The 18,366-nt window shown below is 42.7% G+C and overlaps 1 protein-coding gene and 1 non-coding gene across 2 annotated transcripts; both read left to right on the top strand.

Annotated features, from left to right (window-relative positions):
- The first annotated feature begins 3,722 nt into the window (after window positions 1-3,722).
- Window positions 3,723-13,439, top strand: LOC129812043 (HHIP-like protein 1). The gene is made up of 11 exons (XM_055863940.1): window positions 3,723-4,308; window positions 4,727-5,113; window positions 5,364-5,623; window positions 6,821-6,964; window positions 7,161-7,307; window positions 7,519-7,700; window positions 8,112-8,238; window positions 10,043-10,188; window positions 10,411-10,492; window positions 11,760-11,842; window positions 12,463-13,439. Exons 1-11 carry the CDS (start codon window positions 4,018-4,020, stop codon window positions 13,086-13,088), a joined length of 2,475 nt encoding a protein of 824 aa, XP_055719915.1. The 5' UTR covers window positions 3,723-4,017; the 3' UTR covers window positions 13,089-13,439.
- A 3,848-nt stretch (window positions 13,440-17,287) lies between these two features.
- trnat-ugu (transfer RNA threonine (anticodon UGU)) lies at window positions 17,288-17,359 on the top strand. The gene has a single exon. It is a non-coding gene; the product is annotated as a tRNA-Thr (tRNA).
- Window positions 17,360-18,366: the final 1,007 nt, after the last annotated feature.

Raw genomic sequence — 18,366 nt, 5'->3', positions numbered from 1 at the left:
ATTGTTTCCAGTTTATATTATCTGCAATGTATTGTCCATGTAAAAAATCTGTCTGATTAGGATGAATAATATCCGACAATACCTTTTTAATTCTATGCGCTATGCATTTTGTTAGAATTGTGGCATCACTACACTGAAGTGTAAGGGTCTCACATTTTTTTAAATGGACCAGATCTTTATATTTACCACTTGGATTCTGTTTCAGTAATAATTCAATCAGACCTTCTTGTTGAGTATCTGATAATCTGCCATTTTTGTAGGGGTGGTTAAAACATGCTAATAACGGTCCTCTGAGTATATCAAAACAGGTGTGGTATACAGTGCATTCGGAAAGTATTCAGACCCCTTGATTTTTTCCACTTTGTTACTTTACGCAGGGGTGTCAAAGTCAAATGGACGGAGGGCCAAATAAAAAATTTAGCTACAAGCCGAGGGCCGGACTGTTCGAATGTTCATTGAAAATTTTTTAAATGACGCATATAGTCTAGTGAACCTAATTGAACCTACTGAAAACCTAACAAATATATTCCAATATGATCAGATAAATAAAGCAATATTTTCTTATGGCTCTGTCAGTAATCTTTAATTTTCAACAGACACAAAAGACAAATTTCCTTTATATAAAAATCCCCATAACATGAACATTAAATGAAAGAAACCGGTATTCAAGGCACCATCAGTAGCCTATATTTTCTATTTTAGCAAAAGTGGGCTAAATTTACTTCAAAGAAAAAAACAATAATAGCAATTTTCTATCATCCACTCAACTGAAATATTTTTAAAATATAATTGGATTGAAATACAATAAAATAAAGTGCAAAAATCTATTAATCAAAAACAACACTTTGTTTAAGGAGAAGTAACATGCAGTGAAAACAAATATTAAACTTTAACTTTTAAACTTGAACTGAGTAAAAACTCTAAATATGTGATTGCACAGTAATGTTCACTTGTTTGAGGTTGAGGGTGATACTTGGTGGTGTCCCATCTTTTCCACAAGTTCATCAATGTTCGGGGTAAGGCTCTGAGCTGAGGAAATCCTCAGAATTGAGTGGAGGTGTTCAGCAGTAAGTCGACTTCTGTGTGATGTTTTGTTCAGGTTCATCAAAGAAAACAGTTGTTCACACAGGTATGTGCTGCCAAACATAGACAACGTTTGAGCAGCCTGGATGCGCAGCTGGGGCATTGTGTCGGGGAGGAAACGGGCGAACTCCGCAGCACCCACTGCCGCATATTTTGCCCTCAGTGCATCATTGCATTGGAGGTCAATCAACTCCATTTGGAGGTTTGGTGGTGAGCTTTCCACGTCAACAGCAAATGGGTTACCGAGCAGTTCCAACCTGCTTTTTTGTGCTTCAAAGTCAGCAAATCGGCGTCGAAAGTCAGCGGCAAGCATACCTATTTTATCAGCCAACTCTGCGCTCGGGAACGCACTGGTAGAGAGCTTCTCTTTCATGGTCTGGCAGCTGGGAAAGTGGCTCAAATTTTCTTTCCGCATCTGCGTCTCCCACAGAGTCAGTTTGGTTTTAAATGCCTTCACTGTACTGTAAATATCAGAGATGACATGATCCCGACCCTGCAGCTGCAAGTTCATTGCATTCAGATGACTCGTAATGTCACACAGAAAAGCCATTTCACACAGAAACATTTCGTCTCGGAGTTGTGTTGTGTCTTTCCCTTTGCTGTCCAAGAACAGACAAATCTCCTCACGAAGCTCGAAACATCTTTGAAGCACCTTTCCCTGGCTTAGCCATCGCACCTCTGTGTGATAAGGCAAATCACCATGCTCCGTTTCTAACTCCGTCAGAAATGCCTTGAACTGGCGGTGATTCAAACCTTTGGCTCTGATAAAGTTAACTGTGCGCGTGATGATGCTCATTACATGCTCCATTTTCAAGGCTTTACCGCACAACGCTTCCTGGTGTATGATACAATGATAAGCTGTCAGCTCACCTGTCGCGTTTTCCTCTTGCATCTTTTCCCGTATCTTCGCCACCAGTCCGCTCCTGTGTCCACACATCGCAGGTGCTCCGTCGGTTGTCAAACCCACGAGTTTTTCCCAAGGCAGCTCCATCTCATTTACACATCTTGACACCTCTTCATACAAATCATGCCCCGTAGTTGTGCCATGCATAGGACGTAAAGCCAAAAACTCCTCTGTCACGCTTAGGCTGGAGTCCACTCCGCGGATGAAAATTGACAACTGGGCAATGTCAGAAATGTCAGTGCTCTCATCCACAGCCAAGGAATATGCAATGAAATCTTTTCCCTTTTTCACAAGCTGCTCTTTTAGATTGATGGACAACTGGTCTACTCTCTCGGCAATGGTGTTTCTGCTCAGACTCACATTTAAAAAGAGTTGCCTTTTTTCTGGGCAAACTTCGTCACAAACTTTAATCATGCAGTTTTTGATGAAATCCCCCTCCGTAAATGGCCGGGCTGATTTAGCGATCTCTTCTGCCAAAATAAAACTGGCCTTGACAGCAGCCTGGCCTTGTGATTTGGCTTTTTTGAACAGAGCCTGTCGAGATTTGAGGCCTCGTTTTAATTCCTCTGCCTTTTGTAGCCTTTGTTCCATGTCCATATTCTTGTTTTTGTCCGCGTGTTTCGTTTCATAATGTCGTCTCAGATTATACTCTCTCAGTACCGCCACACTTTCTCCACACAGAAGACACACAGGTTTTCCAGCTACCTCCGTGAACATATACTCCGACTCCCACCTTGTTTGAAACCCCCGGTTCTCAGTGTCCACCTTCCGTTTTGCCATTTTTGATGGGTATCTGAAAGTTAATTTTACTGTGATGCTGACGACTGCTGTGCCAATAAATATTGAAATGAAGCAGCCTACTGCTCGGTGCGTCACCGTTGCATTGTGGGAAATGTAGTATTGGTGCGTGTAAAAGATCTGCGGGCTGCCGGCTTGCTGCGGTCTGCGGGCCGGTTCTAATAATAAATCAAGATCATCCCAGGGGCCGTAAAAAACCTTCTCGCGGGCCGGATGTGGCCCGCGGGCCTTGACTCTGACATATGTGCTTTACAGCCTTGTTCTAAAATGGATTACATACATTTTTTTTCTCATCAATCTACACACAATACCTCATAATGACAAAACGAAAACAGGTTTTTAGACATTTTTGCAACTTGATTGGAGTCCACCTGTGGTAAATTGAATTGATTGAACATGATTTGGAAAGGCACACACCTGTCTATAGTACCTCCACTGGTACGCTATCCAACCCTGGAGTTTTCCCAGTCTTAAAGGCTTTAATTGCATGAAAAAGTTCCTCCTCTGTAATTTGGCCTTCACATGAGTCTTTCTGTACAGCTGTTCACTTTACATTAATAATAGAACAAAATTGTCACGTTCGTCATATTGAGGAGACCAAGGCGCAGCGTGATATGAATACATTCTTCTTTTAATAAAGGAAGAACACTGAACAAACTAACAAAGTAACAAAAACGAACGTGAAGCTAAATAGAACGAGTGCTGACATGCAACTCCACATAGACAATTACCCACAAAACCTAAATGGAAAAATGGCAACCTAAATAGGATCCCCAATCAGAGACAACGATAAACAGCTGCCTCTGATTGGGAACCAATTCAGGCCACCATAAACCTACATTACCTAGACATACAAAAATCCCAAATTCACTCGAAATAAAAGGCACTCTGGGAAATATGCAAATAAGGCTTTAAACTGAGCAGTGTGTTGATTTAACACTGAAAAGTGTGGACCCAATGTAACTCTGTCAGTGTTGATTTAACACTGGATAATTTGCGGTGTAGCATGAGGACAACAAAGTAGCCTTTAAGACAGATACTTTGCGTGGTGGAATAGCAAATAAAACGGACTGCAACCAGTCGAATGTTGATGATTAAAGCTTCAGAGCAAAGTTCAGTGAACCAACTACACACGAGACAAAGCGTCCAAAGGACAGTCGAACCGGAGGCAGTCTCGTTTTTCGCTGGTTTGCATAACTTTCTGATGGCACCGGGTGACCCGTAACGGCAAAATGTGGTCTTCTTGTGATATCCTCGGCCGTGTCAGGCACTCGCCGTTCATTGGGTTATATTTGTTGGGATTTTGGATAGCACCTGTGTCCTTACACCCACAATGCTTGGATTTCAAGCCCCCCTTCAAGCCTCAAGAGGACCTCCAGTTCTGCGCAATGTACAGGAACTTCGGCTGCTGCGACTCAGCGAAGGACCAGGAATTGATGGCAAAATTCTATAAGATCACGGACAATTTCGACAATTATGGATATGCCAACTGTGCTGGGTACGTGCAGGACCTTCTCTGCCAGGTAAGCAAAGAACGGGTAAAGGTCGATACATGGTTTTGTTTTCAGAATTACATCATCCAGCTATTATTGGCTAGCACAGGCATGTTTGTAAAGGCATATACTTTTTATACACCCGCACATTCATCCAATGAGATAAAATAGTCCGATCTGACGTGCGTTATTACAGTGCATAATTGCGTAATAGAATGCATAATAACAAATTAACAATGTATGTCCTGTGGCGCTGTTTGTCAATCACTGCATGATAAAAATGCATGTTGTCATAACAAGCGTATCTCCTCAAATCGAAAGTGTATGTTCTTCACAGAACAAGGCGATTGTCTAACAGGACATGGGGGCTGAACAATTTAAATAGTTTGTTTGGTCCCTCACTCCTCACATTTCTCTCCTCCTTTTCCTTCTTTCTCCCCTCCTTCAGGAATGCTCTCCATATGCAGCTCACCTCTTTGATGCAGAGGACCCCAGTACCCCCATCAGAACCCTCCCTGGCCTCTGCCCTGACTACTGCTCTCAGTTCTGGCTCAAATGCCGTTCCACCATCACCTTGCTCTCTGACGACCTGCAGCTAGCCCAAGCCGAGACGGACCAGGTCCATTTCTGCCAGCACCTGGAGCTGGAGGACCCAGACTACTGCTACCCACACCTCCTCAGCAATGAGCAGCTGACGCAGAACCTGGGCCACGTCCGGGCTGACCCCGAGGGCTGCCTGCAGCTCTGTCTGGAGGAAGTAGCCAACGGGCTGCGGAACCCCCTGGCCATGGTGCACGCCAACGATGGCACGCACCGCTTCTTTATAGCCGAACAGGTGTGTTTGTGGTCACTTTCCAGAGTTGTTGTATTGCATTGTGGTATTATAGTGCCGGTTTCCCAGGCACAGATTAAGTCTAGTCCTGGACTAAAAAGTTATTTCAATAGAGAATAGAGACTAGTCGTAATCTATGTTTGGGAAACCGGCCAATAGTGTATAGATTTTGGGCATTTTTTTGTATGTGTATGCTGACCTCACAAAATATATTTCCATGTAAATGGACAATAAAGTTATTATCATATCGTAGGTGGGCCTGGTGTGGACGTACCTGCCTGACCGCTCCAAGCTGGAGAAGCCCTTCTTGAACATCACCAAGGCTGTTCTGACGTCACCTTGGGAGGGGGATGAGAGGGGCTTCCTCGGCCTGACCTTTCACCCCAACTATAAGTACAATGGGAAGCTGTATGTGTACTACTCCGTGGAGATCGGCCTCGACGAGAGGATCAGGGTCAGCGAGTTCCGCGTCTCCCCCGGCGACATGAACGTGGTGGACCACGCATCTGAGAGGTACAGTAGCCATCATCACTGTTACATCCTCAGAAAGCATGAGCTCCTGAGTTGGGAAAATCTTGTGCAATACACCGACACGTCTTGTATTCAAGATCCTAAATGCCCTGGCTCCCCTCCACTCAGTATTTTTGTTGAACAGAAACCCAAACAGAAACCCAAACATATGGCAGCAGATCCACAAGGTCTGCCATGAGAGGTGACGGTATAGTTCCCTTAATGAAAAGCACCTTTAGTAAATCCGCTTTCTCTGTGAGAGCTTCCCATGTCTGGAATACACTGCCATCAGACACAAATAATTGCACCACATATCACACTTTCACAAAATGCACGAAGATATGGCTAACGGTCAATCAGATTTGTGAACATAATCCCTAGCTGTGTATTGCCGCTTTCCATGTGGTCTGTAGCTTGTGAGGTGTGGAAACACTTTGTTGCTTTTATGAATTTTGTCTTGCTGCTTTTTGTTCTATGTTGCTCTGTCTGTATGCTACGTCTTGCTTGTTCTATGTTGCTCTGTCTGTACGCTATGTCTTGCTTGTCCTATGTTGCTCTGCGTTTGCACACTGCTCAATGATTGTCTATATTGTAATTGTTTTTAATAACCTGCCCAGGGACTGCGGTTGAAAATTAGCCGGCTGGCTAAAACCGGCACTTTTACTGAAACGTTGATTAATGTACACTGTCCCTGTAAAAATTAAATTATTAAACTAAACTAAACAGTTATGACTCCCAAATGGCACCCTATTCCCTATATATAGAGCACTACTTTCGACCAAATGCCGGCTCTGGTCAAAAGTAGTACACTATATAGGGGAAAAGGTGCCATTTGGGGTTGAAACCTGTGTTGAGCTCTTGCCCCAAAATGGCTGCTGTGGTGTCCATCACCAAGGTAGTTGGGCTTTGCTGTTGTTATGAAGACTCAAGGGATGCGGAATGGATTTACAGTAGAATAGGTTTTGCATACAGCTGGACATATATCTACACCAATGTGTAGTAGTAGGCCTAAAATTATTGCTGTTGTGCATAACACATGGTAGATATTACACATTAGAGGTGGATAAGATGAGTTCCCGCCACCAACAAAGTGCTTGGATAAGCAGTATTTTTTCCATAATTATTGTACCTCAGAGAGATGGGCGCTACCGCACTGAATTGTCTGTCTCGTATCTGTCTCTGTCTCAAACACCTTCTCAGGATCATTCTGGAGGTTGATGAGCCTGCTTCCAATCACAACGGAGGAATGGTGATGTTTGCTGATGACGGTTACCTGTACATATTCACTGGAGACGGGGGCATGGCTGGAGACCCCTTTGGGAAATATGGAAACGCTCAGAACAAGTGAGAGAAGAAGAAAAAAGATGTGGAACTCTCATTCATGATACCATCTTATGGCATCGACTCATATAACTTTTTAACAATTAGTTACAGCTGTACCATTAACACAGTTGCTAATAATAAGTTACTAGGTAAACCGCAAAGACAATAATCATACTCACAGAAAGATGTTCCAAGTTTATACTCCTCTCTTCTCCAGGTCAGCCCTGTTAGGCAAAGTGCTCCGTATCAATGTCGATGACAATGATAGGGGTCCCCTGTACAGGATCCCTTCTGACAACCCGTTTGTGCATGAGCGCGGGGCGCGCCCTGAGGTCTACGCTTACGGGGTGCGCAACATGTGGAGGTGCCCCCTTTTTTTCAACATTTTCATGATATGCTTACTTCATGAAACATTATACTTCCTTACACTTTATATACCTTGACAAAAAAAAGTGTGGTGAGACTTTACATTACTGCACTGAATAAAGGAGTAATAACTTGGTGATGAAGTGTAATCTAGTTGTAGTCACTTAAGTAGTTTTGTTGGTCGACTTGAACTTGTTTCTCCCATGGAGGTGTTCTGTGGACCGTGGGGACCCTCTGACGAAGGAGGGGAAGGGCCGTATCTTCTGCGGGGACGTGGGCCAGAATAAGTTTGAGGAGATCGACATCATAGAGAAGGGAAGGAACTACGGCTGGAGGGCCAAAGAGGGCTTCTCCTGTTATGACAAGAAGCTGTGCGCCAACAGCTCTCTAGGTGGGAATCCTGTAGCCTGATCCAAGATCAGTTTGTGCTGCATAACCAGCTCCAATGCTCATTGTCATTCCGGCATCCTGTGGGTCACTGGGAGATAAAGGTCTCAGTATGTTTTGTTCTGTGACTTCCTTCTGGGTTTTTTTTCTTCCTGTTTAAAAAAAAAATCTTGAATACTGTACTTTATTTATCCTTAGACAGTAATGGAACCAGAGTGGGAAGAGATTGGAAGGGTGGATGTAGGGGTTGAACACCATTCTCCAGGGTCATTATGTGCTTAGAAGGGAAGTGCTCAGGTGGGAATAAGCAGGGAATCCGTGAATTTAACCATGATTTCTGGAAAACCACAGGCTCTGCACAATTTCCTTAATTTTAAAAATACGTCTTATATCTCTTCCTCCTGTTCTCTTCCAGATGATGTACTCCCCATTTATGCCTACCCTCACAAGATGGGCAAGTCTGTGACTGGCGGATATGTGTACAGAGGGTGTGAATACCCCAATCTGAACGGCATGTACATATTTGGAGACTTCATGAGCGGGTAAGGCTCCTTACTGTACGTGTTCACCGTTTTAAATCCAATCCTAAAAGTGTTTATAGATGTTTGAGTCCATATACAGTGCCTTCGGAAAGTATTCAGACCCCTTGACTTTTCCCAAATTTTATTACGGTATATCCTTATTCTAAAATAGATTAAATAAAAAAAATCCTTAGCAATCTACACACAATGCCCCATAATGACAAAGTGAAAACAGGTTTTTAGAAAATTTGGCAAATTTATTAAATCTAAAAACCTGAAATTATTTACATAAGTATTCAGACCCTTTACTATGAGACTTAAAATTGGGCTCAGGTGCATCCTGTTTCCACTGATCATCCTTGAGCTGTTTCTACAACTTGATTGGAGTACACCTGTGGTAAATTCTATTGATTGGACATGATTTGGAAAGGCACACACGTCTATATAAGGTCCCACAGTTGACAGTGCATGTCAGAGCAAAAACCAAGCCATGAGGTCGAAGGAATTGTCCGTAGAGTTCCCGCCACCGTAGAGCTCCGAGACAGGATTGTGTAGAGTGCACAGATCTGGGGACGGGTACCAAAAAATGTGTGCAGCATCAAAGGTCCCCAAGAACACAGTGGCCTCCATCATTCTTAAATAGAAGAAGTTTGGAACCACCAAGACTCTTCCTAAACTGAGCAAACGGGGGAGAAGTGCCTTGGTCAGGGAGAAGTGCCTTGGTCAGGGAGGTGACCAAGAACCCAATAGTCACTCTGACAGAGCTCTAGAGTTCCTCTGTGGAAATGGGAGAACCTTCCAGAAGGACAACCATCTCTGCAGCACTCCACCAATTAGGCTTTTATGGTAGAGTGGCCAGACGGAAGCCACTCCTCAGTAAAAGGCATATGACAGCCCACTTGGAGTTTGCCAAAAGGCACCTAAAGATTCTCAGACCATGAGAAAGAAGATGATCTGGTCTGATGAAACCAAGATTGAAATCTTTGGCCTGAATGCTAAGTGTCACATCTGGAGGAAACCTGGCACCATCCCTACGGTGAAACATGGTGGTGGCAGCATCATGCTGTGGGTATGTTTTTAAGCGGCAGGGACTGTGAGACTAGTCAGGATCGAGGCAAAGATGAACGGAGCAAAGTACAGGGAGATCCTTAATGAAAACCTGCTTCAGAGCGCTTAGGACCTCAGACTGAGGGCAAAGGTCCACCTTCCAACAGGATACCAACCCAAAGCACACAGCCAAGACAATGCAGGAGTGGCTTCGGGACAAGTCTCTGAATGTCCTTGAGTGGCCCAGCCAGAGCCCGGACTTGAAATCCGATCAAACATCTCTGGAGAGACCTGAAAATAGCTGTGCAGTAACGCTCCCCAAAAAACCTGACAGAGCTTGAGAGGATCTGCAGAGAAGAATGGGAGAAACTCCCCAAATACAGGTGTGCCAAGCTTTTAGCGTCATACCCAAGAAAACTCGAGGCTGTAATCGCTGCCAAAGGTGCTTCAACAAAGTACTGAGTTAAGAGTCAGATTTTTTTTTAATACATTTGCAAAATGGCTAAAAATCTGTTTTTGCTTTGTCATTATTGAGTATTGTGTGTAGATTGATGAGGGGGCTTGAAACTATTGAATCCATTTTAGAAATAAGGCTGTAATGTAACAAAATGTGGGAAAAGTCCAGGGGTCTGAATTCTTTCTGGATGCACAGTAGCAGGTGTATTTTCTTATGTTTCGAAAGTTGTGTTTTATGTTTTTATCTATAGTCTATAAGGAAAGCATACTGCAAATGAAAGAAATTCAAAATAACATTTAATGTGGTATCTCCTCCCTATAGGCGTATGATGAGCCTCCAGGAGAATAAGAACACGGGTCAGTGGAACTACCATGAGATCTGTATGGGCATTGGTTTGACCTGTGCCTTTCCTGGCCTCATAAACAACTACTACCAGTACATCATCTCATTCGCTGAGGACGAGGCAGGTAGGAGGAGTCACATTAAACCTCTTTGTTTGCCCATGGTCACACAGGCAATGGAAAAGGTTTTTTAAGCATCAGATCTCTAGGCTACACACATTTAAGGCCAGTTTCCCAAACCAAGATTAAGTTTAGTCCTGGACTAAAAAGCATGCTCAATTGAGAATCGCCACTGAAACCAGCTAGATTACCAAATTATGTGAAATGTTAATTTTTCTGTCTGAACAGGAGAACTGTACTTCATGTCGACTGGAGTGCCCAGTGCCACATCTCCCACCGGTGTTGTTTACAAACTGGTGGATCCCTCAAGGTAAGGATTTAAAGCCACAATCTGTATTTTCAACAGCCTGACCCTGCCACAATGTTTGGTAAGGTGAAAGTGTCGTGGCCTTAAACAAAGTGTTGTGGCCTTCTGCTTTTCTCTTGAAGATGGCAGAAGCCTAGCATTATCGTCATAGACACACTTTTAAAAAGAGACAAAGACAAAACAAAATCACTAAAACATGTTAAGCATCTGTTCATGATTACTGATCTATTTTAAGTCAGAAGAATGTGTCGCATCGTAATTGTCACGTTCCTGACCTGTTTTCTTTTGTCTGGTATTTATTTAAGTTGGTCAGGGCGTGAGTTGGGTGGGTTTGTCTATGGTTGATTTTCTATGTTGGGATTTTTGTGTTCGGCCTGGTATGATTCTCAATCAGAGGCAGCTGTCAATCGTTGTCCCTGATTGAGAATCATACTTAGGCAGCCTGGGTTTCACGTGTGTTTTGTGGGTGTTTGTTTCCGTGTTTGTGTTTTTCACCACACGGTACTGTATAGGTTTCTGCACTTCGTTTATTTGTTTTGTAATTCAGTGTTCGTTATATTAAATCATTATGAACACTAACCACTCTGCGTATTGGTCCGATCCGTCTCGCCTCTCCTCGTCCGAGGAGGATTATGGCAACCGTTACAGTAATCTTTCTGTCTGTAGTTCTTAATCTGATTTACATTGTACATTCTGTTTCTCTGTGTGTTCTTTGTTCTTATCGCATAACTGCTGATGAACGGCATTCTATTTCTGTTTTGGTGATCATTGAGATGTTCTTACCCTCTGTCGGGGTCGGCTCACTCTCCCTTTCTCCAGATTTATAGGTGAAAGAAGAGAAAGAACAAACAGAAGAAAAAAAAATGGTGTTGGAGCAGTGTGAATGCCCTTTTATCTAAATCTCTCTCTCACTGACTTAGGTCTAAACAGTCTTGGCCGCAAGATCTCTCTCTCTTTCTTGCATACCCTCTCTTTTGCTCTCTGTTGGCTGCAGCACTATGCTGTTGTGTCAAGTTATTTGTTTCTCACTCGCTCATGAAGCTGATTTGAATTACTCTCTACCACAGCAATGTTTGGAAAAAGGTAAGAGAAGAGTAGGCCTTCAGCCTCATTCTGGGAGGGAGACCAGCTGAAAGCGAATCAAATACGTCTAAAGAGCTGAAGTCTCAACAGAGGCTGATGAAATTGGGGTGAAACTTTGACTTCTCACCCTCTGATTTAGATTTCTTCCCTGCTGAGCTGAGAACTTTTGGTATTTTGTCTGTTTTAGACGGGCACCGCCAAGACAATGTCACTATGACCCACTGCCTGTCAGAGTGAAGAGCAAGCTCATCAAGTTCAGGCCAAAAGAAAGTGAGTATGCTGGCTTTCAACATTCATCTCAGTCTGTCTGCTTTTATTTTGTTCATTATATTTAGCCCCCTTTGCTCAATCAAACACTTACAGTATGTCACTAGATCTCGCTGCTTCGATTAGATTATTCACTTCGTCATCAATTCCCAGATTATTATGTCATTTGAGAGACATTTTAGGCACAAGGCCTCAGATTGCCAGATTCATATTGTCACGCCCTGACCTTAGAGAGCTTTTTTATGTCTCTATTTTGGGTTTGGTCAGGGTGTGATTTGGGTGGGCATTCTATGTTCTATTTTCTATGTTTTTGTATTTCTTTGTTTTGGCTGGGTATGGTTCTCAATCAGGGACAGCTGTCTATCGTTGTTTGTTTGTTTGTGGAACATAGCCCTTAAGCTTCACGGTTGTTTTGTATTGTTTATTGTTTTTGTTGGTGTCACCTAAATAAAAGGAATATGTACGCTCACCACGCTGCGCTTTGGTCCACTTCCTTTGACGGCCGTGACACATATTACACTGTGGATAGGCCTACATGCTAAATATAACCTCATCTCCCAGATCTATTCATTAGGACAATCCATGTAGTTATCCTAAATCTGACCTGTTCTTCTATTCCACAGCATTAACAGGAGTTGAGCTACCGACCAAGCATCAAAAGCTCTCCCCGCCAGAAGAGCCCGTCAGACCCCATCCCACTGAGTCCGCAGTAATCGAGTCCGACAAGGACTGGCTTCAGGAGCTCATGGACATTCTGAAGGAGCAAGAGGCTGCCGTCGTCACCACCACACTGCCTCAAACTACAACCACAACCAAACCACCCAGGCACACACGACGGAAAAACCGACGAAAGAAGGGCAAGCACCGGTCGGAGAGCGGGTTGGCGCCGGCAGCCGCGCCTCAGAGCGGGGCGGTGAGACTGGCGGGGGATGAGCAGGGGCGGGACGACCGGGGGAGGGTGGAGATCTTCGCCAACGGGGAGTGGGGTACGGTGTGCGACGACCTGTGGAATATGAAAAACGCGGCAGTGGTCTGTCGACAGCTGGGGTTCCGATTCACCCTGAAGGCATCCAAGCACTCTGAGTTTGGAGAAGGGAAGAGTCTCCGGATTCTTCTGGATGATGTGCAGTGTGAGGGCACAGAGGAGAGCCTGCTGGACTGTCAACACACAGGCGTAGGTATGCATAACTGTGCCCATTACGAGGACGCAGGGGTGATATGCGGGAACTCAGACTACGTTGAGGCCTAGAAATGATAGTCGATTGAGAGGTGATTGAATTTATTTGTGACTATGGCCTAAGTGATTGTAACTAAAACCAAGGAATATTGCTGTCTAACTTTTGTCTAATTGTTGTCGATGTTGGCACTTATAGGTCTACCTCTTTTCATTAAGGTAATGTAATGCTGATTTAATTGCTGTGTTAAAGTCTTAAAGGTTTTATATTTAAAATGTAAGACTTTGTTAATGTAAGACAATGCTTTCTCTAAAGGAAATTAATCTAAAACAGTAAATTAATGAATATACTATATAAGGAGAATGAATACCAGGTTATTTAATATTCTCTCATGATCACATACTGAAATAAATGTTCCATACAGACTCACAAGTTATGTGCTCATTTGACATGGAAAAAGCATAGTGAGAAAGAGGGAATAGGGTGGAATGACAGGAGATGATTAACAGGGAAAGTCACAGGCAAAGGAAAAACTGCCAATTTGAAGCCTGGAATCCAAACGGAATATCACTCCATTTCTCTATTCGGTGTGGACTGACTCCACACTTCAGACTAGCCTATTTGTCCAAGTCACCCTGCTTGGTTCTGGTGTATGAAACAATGAGGACTGATGTCATGACTAGGCAGGAAATATGTCTGGATTAATTAGATGAATGGGATAAAAATATGCTCGTAACAACATTCGTCCAACATCATCATAACCTATTGGCAGTGCTTGACTTGGACCGAAATAGGTGCCGGTACTCATTTTGGGTGCAGTAATCTCGGTTACCCAGAAGTAAGCATGAATCTGTCCACAAAAGATCATGGGTGCAGGGACTGTTTATATTTAGGTGCAGGAACTCCACAATACTTTGAGATAATATTCTATAAGAGGTGCAGGAACTCAAGCAGTTGAAAATTCGAGGTGCTCGTACTCAGCTTTGGTGAACTCCTGCCAAAGTCAAGCACTGCCTCTTGGCAAAGCTAGGGCAAAATCACACTTCATCACACACTTTGCTTTGCAAACCATCAAACCAATTTCTCTTTTTATTGTCTGGAAATTTGGTTTGCCAACTACCATGAGCACATTCAATGACGAGACTCCCTAAAAACACCACTTCGATACAGGTTAGGTGAGCATTTCCGCTAAGCCTAACCCTTTACCTAACCTTAACCAAATTCTCCTAACCTACCACGTTAATTCTTCTAACCTGCTACGAAAAAGTCACAGCTGTATCGAAGTGGCGTGTTTTTAGGGAATCTCTTCAAGGAAAGTTTTATCCCCACTTTGTATCCAGAGAAGACTGAAGAGAGAGTGGGCGCGTTCGAGCGGATCGCTTTTATCAAGTCATTATGGAGATAAAGATTGTCAGACTTGCGCCGACAAGTAGACTGCATAAACATTCATAAATCATGTGATCAAGTTTCTGCAGTTGCTCTTCACCAACTTCATCCTGCAGCCATCGCCTGCATTGTGGGAGGCTCTATAGTCAACCAATCATTCAGGTGTTTTTGTTTGACCCATGTGAACGTGACCAAAGACGTGACTAAAACAGGAACAAACTTTTCTGGGATGTATATGTATACAGTGGATATATAGAAATGAATGTGATATGAGGCTCTCTCTCTCACTCTCTAAATTGATTGTACAATATACACCAGTGGTGGTCGGTGCCGTTTAAGATGGAGGACGACTATTGTTTTTATGAGCATGGCCTTATTTCTATTACAGCATATTGGATGACTGCCATTCATATTCCATTCACTCAGCTTAATGTAGGATCGATAGGTTTAGGCTACTACACGATACTCAAATTTTCCCTTACCCATCATAAGGTTGCTACAACCTAGCTTATGAATGAAAGTCTACATCGTAGGTGCCAGGTCGAGAGACATCTTAGTAATCAAGGTGACAGACAATGACACATTCAAGACCGCCTTTCACAATCTTGCCTGCATCTAGCTGATCTAGGATGTAATCATTCGTCCAACAGTTAAAAACAGGATTTTCTATTGGACAAATTTAGATATGTTTATCCCTGTTTTGTTCCGTTTGCTTCCGTTTAAAAAATGTTTTTCAACAGAATCGGCTGAATGAATACACCATTGATCACACCCAAACACAGTTCACTTTCAAAGCAGCCACATACAAACAGCATGAGCCCTTAGATTGTTGGATAATTCTTTCTCGCATCTACGCGCTCTCCTCCTCTCACCTTTTCCCTTCGCTTGTGGACTTCAGTGCACAATACATCAGCTGTCTGTGACCTGGCAAAAAAAACTTTACAAGCCAAATCTTCATATCATAACCGCTAACTGCTACACACAGCCTACACTGTTGTCACCATATTAGCTAACATCTAGGCAACATAGCTACTAGAACTAACACTTTGCTAAACCCGTTACACTCATGCAGTAAGTGTACAGTTAGCAACCAGATTAGCAGTTACACCGGCAGGCCCCGGTGGAAATAAATTAATAAAACCAAAAGCTTACCTTGACTTGGAAGAGTTGCACTGTTGGACAGCCATAGCCAGTTAGGTAACATAGCATTCCTCTCTGTTTGAGCCGGGTGTTTGAGTAGGCTAAACTAGCTAGCTGCATTCGCTAGCTAAGTAAGTGAAAGTAAAAAAAAAAAAAAAAGAATGAAATCTAGCTCTCTCGCTTTCTTGCTTCTCCTTCATTTTTGAAGAAATTAATTTGTAATAATAAATTTCAACTATTGTCTTTCTCTCTCTTTGAGTCAACTACTCACCACATTTTATGCACTGCAGTGCTAGCTAGCTGTAGCTTATGTTTCAGTACTAGATTCATTCTCTGATCCTTTAATTCGGTGGACAAGAGCTCTGATAGGTTGGAGGATGTCCCTCGGAAGTTGTCATAATTACTGTGTAAGTCTATGGAAGAGGGTGAGAACAACGAGCCTCCTAGGTTTTGTATTGAAGTCAATGTACCCAGAGGAGGACGTAAACTAGCTGTCCTCCAGCTACACCATGGTGCTACCCTACAGAGTGCTGCGAAGCTACTGTAGACCTTCAATGCAATACTTTTAATAAATTATTTGGTGACGTGAATATATTTACTATAGTTTTATCTAAAAAGGATAACTTTAATGTTTCATTATTTTTAATTTTATGAAATTCACTGAGGATGTCCTCCCCTTCCTCCTCTGAGAAGCCTCCACTCCACTGACACACAATTATAATTTAAGTACGTGAGTGTGTGATATGGGGGTTTAAGACATGTTTATTTCGACATTATAAAGAAACACTTTCATAAACAATGGCATGTTGCAGGGAAATACACTTTGGATGCACCTCCTGAGTGGCACAGCAGTCTAAGGCACTGCATTTCAGTGTTAGAGGAACCATTCCAGGCTGTATCACAACCAGCCATGATGGGAAGTCCCATAGGGTAGTGCACAATTGGCCCAGTGTCATTAGGGGTTTATTTATTTAACTAGACAAGTCAGTTAAGAACAAATTCTTATTTACAATGACCGAGTACCCCGCCGTAAAACCTGGACAACACTGGGAAAATTGTTCACCACCCTATGGGACACACAATCACAGACAGATGTGATACAACCTGGATTAAAACCAGAGACTCTTGTGACACTTCTTGCATTGACATGCCATGCCTTAGACCACTGCACCACTCAGGTTAGAGGTATGCCAGGCCATCATTGTTTTTTTAACTTACTTGCCTAGTTAAATTAAAATAACAGTCGGTTGCTTTAGCCTTACCACTCAAACGAGCCCAGTAGCTGCCCTGAAGGTCAATGCGTGGTAAATGTAGGAAAACTAGTGGATTGGCTCTCCCACTGCAAATTTGCATAGCATTCTACTGCAAGTGAACAACAACCTCTGAAGCATATGGTTGTACACATGGCAAGAAGATAGCTGCTACGTGATTTTAGAATAAAATATAGAGGGAAATGTTTGCAAACTATGTCTTACAATGAGACAAATATTTGAATATTTTTTAAATAAACTTTTGTAATTAGTTTGCTAGACAATACACGACGGTGGTGGCAAAATCGGACTGAACAGCGACAGTGTCCGACATTGGCACGCAGCTTTCGTTTCCACAATATAGCCTTGCTAGCTGAATATGTGCGGTGAAGTTAGACATAAAAAGTGTTGGTTATTTTGAATTTGAAATAAAATAATCCGAAATGGCGCTATGACATCACGTGATCAAATGCCAATACAGTCTTACCTCAACAACCGGCTCCATAGCTCAGTGGTAGAGCACTGGTCTTGTAAACCAGGGGTCGCGAGTTCGAACCTCGCTGGGGCCTAATAGGAAATTATAGCTTTTAGGTAAGGGTCAAGAAAGGTTTTCTAGTCATCCACACTTATCGCGAATTTGTTGTTCACTGCATGTTATGTTTCACAGTTGCCACATTTTGTCTGCCATTTGCAACAGTTTCCAAAATTGCAGTTTGGGGAACAGTCCCCCTACATAGCTCAAAGCTGACAACCTGTGGTATGCAGCAGAATAGCACATGCGCGAACGCCAACCTCCGTTTCTACCATAACAACCACACTTGATATAAGTTGTACTGTAAAACGCTAAATTACACAATAAACACAGTTCAATCATAATTTCACCCTCCACAGAGTTTTTCCTAACCACCGTGCTTTTACATCTGCATTGCTTGCTGTTTGGGGTTTTAGGCTGGGTTTCTGTACAGCACTTTGTGACAGCAGGTGATGTAAAAAGGGCTTTATAAATAAATAATATTGAATTTGATTGACTTACAACACTAATATTAACAATGCTGTATTGCATTGAACCTTTATTTACCTAGGCAAGTCGGCTAAGAACAAATCCTTACATTTTATACACATAGCACAAGTTTTGGTTATTGTACAGAATTAATTATGCTAAAGAAAAGTCTAAAATAGCCCAAGTGTCCCATTTTTCAAATTCTTCAGTCGATGACACCCTGCTCATATGAATCAGCCTGTCTTTGTGAGAAGGAGCCCTCATCTGTTTTGACCAGGTTCATTGATATGCCAAGCATTAAATCACATATCTAGTGCCAAGCCAATGGTGTGTGTGTGTGTGTACACATAGTGCCTTCGGAAAGTCCTCAGACCCTTGACTTTTTCCACATTTTGTTACATTTTAGAATGAGGTTGTAACGTAATAAAACTTTTTCTACACCCAATACCAGTTAATGACAAAGCAAAAACAGTTTTTTTTTTGCAAATATAAAAAATGAAATATCACATTTACAAAAATATTCAGACCCTTTTCTCAGTAGTTTGTTGAAGCACCTTTGGCAGCAATTACAGCATT

The sequence above is a fragment of the Salvelinus fontinalis genome, chromosome 15, assembly GCF_029448725.1.
Source record: "Salvelinus fontinalis isolate EN_2023a chromosome 15, ASM2944872v1, whole genome shotgun sequence".
Taxonomy (NCBI): Eukaryota; Metazoa; Chordata; class Actinopteri; order Salmoniformes; family Salmonidae; genus Salvelinus; species Salvelinus fontinalis.
Note: the sequence above shows the minus strand (reverse complement) of the source record. Positions and strands in the feature narration are given on the sequence as shown.

What these genes read in the sequence shown, in the direction of transcription:
- LOC129812043 (XM_055863940.1), top strand. Translation starts at nt 4,018, where the DNA reads ATGTGGTCTTCTTGTGATATCCTCGGCCGTGTCAGGCACTCGCCGTTC. An exon ending in GCTTCTTTATAGCCGAACAG is followed by an intron (nt 5,114 to 5,363) that starts GTGTGTTTGTGG and finishes ATCATATCGTAG; the next exon opens with GTGGGCCTGGTGTGGACGTA. An exon ending in AAACTGGTGGATCCCTCAAG is followed by an intron (nt 10,493 to 11,759) that starts GTAAGGATTTAA and finishes TGTCTGTTTTAG; the next exon opens with ACGGGCACCGCCAAGACAAT.